Genomic DNA, 4,948 nt, shown 5'->3' on the forward strand with positions numbered 1-4,948 from the left:
TAGGGCGTTCTTGAATAGTTTTCTATGATAGAACGATATTGAAAAATTTTGTGAGATAGGGCGTTTTCGAACTGGCTGCAGAGATAGGTCGATCTTCCACTCAGCCATCGATATAAAGTGTGGTTGGAACGATGGACAAATAATGAAAACGAAAAGCCATTCCCAAAATCAGCAACAGAAATTCTTGGTAAATGCGACGAATATGCTTTTCCATTGATTAACAAACTTCTCCGCACTCTAGTCACACTCCCAGCTAGTAACGCTACTTCCGAAAGAAGTTTTCCAACCCTTCGCCGGTTAAAAACATGGTTGCATAGTACCATGAATGAAGAAGGACTGATAGGTCCAGCACTTTTACACGTACACTTAGATATTGAAATTGACACTGAAAGGATAATAGAAAGATTCGCAAAAGGAAAGCGCAAAATTGAATTTGCAATTGAAATTATTACAATAAAAATTCTGAATAAGTTTTTAAGTTACTTAATTACATCCTTCATTTTACCAGCATTGTAAGCAAGAAATAGGTATTTATATGTATATATTGCATTAATAACCCCAAGGTATAACTTTACATCTTGTTTTTTTTTAATAGTACATGCAATTGTTTTATTAGACCTTGCACCGAATTCACAAAATGAAAAGTAATTGTATATCACAAAACACTTTACTTCACACTTCATAAAAAATACTCGAACCTATATTTGCATGAAAATTAAATTAAAGTTGATCCCAATCGCATCAACCTCCTCCCCCCGTCCCCCTCCCCGTGCCTGTATCCGCCACTGTAAGGTATGTAGATCGTGTGTGCGTCAACCTATGTCGTTGACGCTGTTTACAAGTGGTCTACTCAATTATGCATGCGCTCTTGATAAACTTGAAATGTTATGTTCGCCACTTCAAATATATATTTGCTGGCAGTTATGCAAAACTAAATCAGTACCGCTTAATCTTATCAGTTTATTTCCTGAAAATTTTCCCACGTCACAAACATTTTTGAAGACTGATACCAATAATACAATAGAAAGGAAGGTCGCTTTATTCTATTTTGCTATTTCATGTCAAGATAGTTAAATTTTTTATTTGCTGATATTGTACTTTGTCATCCATTCAGTTGTCCAGCATTCAAGAGTTGTAGATCTTTAAATAGCTAAAAGTACTAAAATGTATCTAAAAGAAAGTGTAGATTAACAAGGCTGGTACAGTCATTTCTTTGTTTTAAATATGTTATTATTTACATTGTTTTCGATAGTAAATATCATTAACTCCTTTAGATAATTATACCCTAAAAGGCATATTCGATTATTAACAAAGAGCTTATCTAATATTTTGGAAATTATTTACACGAACACATCTAAGCATAGAGCACGCGTAAGTTTGTGAGGCGCTTAAAGTTAAGAATGGATTCATCATTAAGCGCATGAGCCGCTAAGTCTCGATTTTCATTTTGTGCTAGTTTTTGTACACTTGAATTTGAATTTAACTATGACTTTAATATAACAGCGGCTCATTGTAGTAGCATCTGCACTGTACGTTCTTCTATGTTTTTTTACGCTGTGTGCTTCTTATCTAAAAATTCGTATTTTACAAAACGTACACCTTGAACTGTCTGAGCAGTGGCGTTTGTTAAATGGCAAGCAAAAAGCAGCATATTTCTTGGTTGTACCTTCCAGGCGAAACGCATAAACACGCACGAGTAGAGTGTTAGGGCTGAAAATAAAAGATAATGTTGATTAATAAATCACTATCACGCAAGAAAAATAGACAAAAAGATAATGTTAACAAGCTTCTGTGGGCATTGATCATTTGAACAATCGGTGAGTTTCAATTAAAATACAACTATTTGCTGATCATGAGCTGCATTCAAATAAAGCTAACACACGTTAATTATCTTACAAATGAACATACATATGAATGTATAAGTTTTCGAATTGTACAATTGGGAATTCGATTTATAAGATAGACCCGCACAGAGGCCCACCGGTTGAACAAGTACTAGCATGCATAATTAAGCTAAAATAGTGGGCATTGAAATTATTAATGAAAGTACATACATATGTATATGCTTGTGACGAGTGTAGGGTGATTTTCCGTTATCGGTGAATTCGGTGATTTTATAATCACCGCGATTTTGAAGTGCAATTGCGATTGCAGTGTTTGAATCGGAATTTCAGAGAAATAGTAGAGAAAATTAACTTTCAATGCTTTCAAAATTATCGTACAGGTATTTTCAAACTTTTTATTTCAAGAATGGTAAAAATATGAATTTTTGAAACAAATAAACGTAAAACTCGTTTACCACATTTGTTAAAAATAATACTGCAGCTACTTACAAGTACAAATCCTTTGTAGCATAAATGAACATGTGGTGAGTTTTTTTTTGCAATATACACTGCTAAAGTTTTTTTTTGTTAATTTATAATACTACTTTTCGCTTTCTAATTTTGAACCGAATCGGACCACAAAAAAAGGGGTCGCCAAATATCTCGTCTTCTGCACCACCCATTGAACAAAATTTTTTCTTTCATATAATATACATTCTACATATTGCTAGCGCTGTTTTTTTCATAGGTTGTATTATCATTGTTATTATTATATAAGCTTTCTTAAAATAAAATAAAAATATTCTACATATGAACAAAGTCAGACAATAAATGCGTGAAATATCGCTCATCACCAGCAGTAAGTGCATAAGATAATTTAGGTAGGCCTTCTTAAGTAAAGCCATTATAAAAGCATACAGACGGCAGCATTGATTCGGATCAACTCGGGAATTAACTGCAGTTGATCCGAATTAAGTCCGAGTTAATCCGGATCAACGCTGCCGTCTGTTTAAGCTTTAAGAATCCTACCCAAGAAGGGCTGAAAAAGGGCTTCGTTGCATGCCTTCTAGAAGGGCTTATCCATTTACACTTTACGGGAATGCATTACAAATGAGTTTGAATAAACATTTTAAGTTGCAATAACACATATTTTTGGTATAATCCTTAAGCAAATACTTTAAAGATATATGATTTCTATAAACTAAAGAAGGAACTTTAAAAGAACTCCTCCTAAAGGCCTTCTTCTTTCGGAAAGGCTTTTAAATGTATGCATTTGCGTGTGCACGTATTCAACTATCCTAACTAAAACAGAACGCTTTTATCCGTATTGACCAACTTACCAAGGGTCATCCTGCCGGAGATGAATTTCGGGTCCTTTTTAAAATCTGCAATTGCTGCAAGCGGAATTCCCCAATTAGCGACTGGCCCCCAAAAATGTGTGCTACGCGAGATTATTAGAAGAAATAAAATAGCATTTATGAAATGTAACATATAAGATGTTCAAACCTCATTAAATAATCACGAAACTCCTTGCTCTTAAGGCTGTTCACCAATCTGCCGACAAGGTTTTTATTAGGTGCCCGTTGTGCCATCTTTATGTTGTCTTTCTAGTCTGGTTTGATGGAATCACTTCACTGGCTGATCTAGCTCGACGTCTACGGACTGGGAAATTAAATGTAAATATTAATTTTATATTACAAAATTGTTATCCAAATTTGACTTTCTTTTTCTATTACACTGCCATATAATAGGTATATTAAATACCTATGCTACACTTTAAAAGATTAGGATGGCGATAGCTACCTTTTCCCGCAACACGTTATGTAAATGACAATGTCGAAACGGCTAGCGACAATTAAATGCCCACCAAAACAACTCGAATCCGAACCAGACAGTTCACTTGNCATGCTGTAGCGGACCAACTCGTTTCTCTGCACCAGCTTATTGTTTGTTACCCGAACACTGCTCGTGTTTTAACGAAATGTGATTGAAGTTAAGCATTTGAAAGCACATTTGCATGTCTGGCTGTAGCTGAACGTGTAGAGATGCTCGCTGTTAGTTCTTAGCTCCCAGTATGTTCGGGTTCGAATGCCGTCAGAGGCAACATGTAATTTTTAATTTTTGTCTTGGTTTTTATTTATTTCGAAAAAGCATTTGGGAAGTGAAGAACAAAAGCGTGTACAAACGAAAAAATATAACAACAATGCATTGTTAATATGTTGGAGTAGTTTTGTGCTACTCTGATGTAATGCAGGGATGGAGTATATGGTCCTGCCCTAGGACATCGCAATGTTAATTGGACCACATTTTTTATATTAATTGTGGTTAATTTTGGAGTACTCCTTGGTCCTTAGGGAGTACTCTTCACATGCATGCATGGAGTAGTCGCGATTTTTGCAGGGTTACATTAAACCCTTCGCCATGGAACAAATGCAGAATACCTACAATTCTCAAAAAAAAAAAAATCATATAGGGATCGATAGAGATCATTGACGTGATCGTTGCGGGAAATTTTTTTTTGGGAAACAACAACTACAACAATTATTAAAGGTCAAAGTTCCAATTAGGCGTATTTTTAAAACAATATTTCTTGAAAACGCTTTCCTGCATAGGAAGCCTTCGACCGCACTTAGGGATTATTACCCTCACGAAGTAGAATTATCTTTCTGTGTTGCGTAGAATAGGCGCTGAACACCTTTCTGCGTAGGCCGCACTTATGGATTGTAAGAGGCATATGTACAAATATGTACATCAAATTAAAGAGAATTAAATTCTCTATCGAATGGCATCAAAATCCTGCAAAGCCATGAAGAGGTTTCCAACAAATATTGATTTAACAAGTGCTTAATTTAAACTTTGACCTACAATAATTGTTGTTGTTGTTGCCGTTTCCCCAAAAAAAAAATATACCGCTACGCTTATCTCAACGATCCCTATCGATCCCAATATGATTTTTTTAGATTTGAGAATTGTAGGTATTCTGCATTTATGCCCTTGGCCATTATATGCATTTCAAGTTTATAAAAAACTTTCATTACTGAATTAGTTAGGTTGTTCCGTAAGCAGTTAGGTTAGCGACAAGTTTCGGATCGATGTCGCACTTATTGACGTAAAATATTTCATAT

General features: G+C 35.0%; 1 protein-coding gene across 1 annotated transcript; it reads right to left on the reverse strand.

Moving 5' to 3' along the window:
- Positions 1-1,001: 1,001 nt before the first annotated feature.
- LOC108372946 (mitochondrial pyruvate carrier 1-like) lies at positions 1,002-3,479 on the reverse strand. The gene is made up of 3 exons (XM_017628776.1): positions 3,330-3,479; positions 3,164-3,264; positions 1,002-1,710 (listed from the first exon to the last, which is right to left on the reverse strand). Exons 1-3 carry the CDS (start codon positions 3,413-3,415, stop codon positions 1,550-1,552), a joined length of 348 nt encoding a protein of 115 aa, XP_017484265.1. The 5' UTR covers positions 3,416-3,479; the 3' UTR covers positions 1,002-1,549.
- Positions 3,480-4,948: the final 1,469 nt, after the last annotated feature.

This window comes from Rhagoletis zephyria, unplaced genomic scaffold (genome assembly GCF_001687245.7).
Source record: "Rhagoletis zephyria isolate East Lansing unplaced genomic scaffold, Rhagoletis_zephyria_1.1 Rzeph_scaffold_06189, whole genome shotgun sequence".
Taxonomy (NCBI): domain Eukaryota; kingdom Metazoa; phylum Arthropoda; class Insecta; order Diptera; family Tephritidae; genus Rhagoletis; species Rhagoletis zephyria.

Excerpts from the sequence above, each read along its gene's own strand:
- LOC108372946 (XM_017628776.1), bottom strand. The coding sequence starts at position 3,415 with ATGGCACAACGGGCACCTAATAAAAACCTTGTCGGCAGATTGGTGAAC. Across the intron at positions 3,265-3,329 it reads TTTCGTGATTATTTAATGAG|CACACATTTTTGGGGGCCAG; the intron begins GTTTGAACATCT and ends AATCTCGCGTAG. Across the intron at positions 1,711-3,163 it reads CTCCGGCAGGATGACCCTTG|CCCTAACACTCTACTCGTGC; the intron begins GTAAGTTGGTCA and ends TTTTATTTTCAG.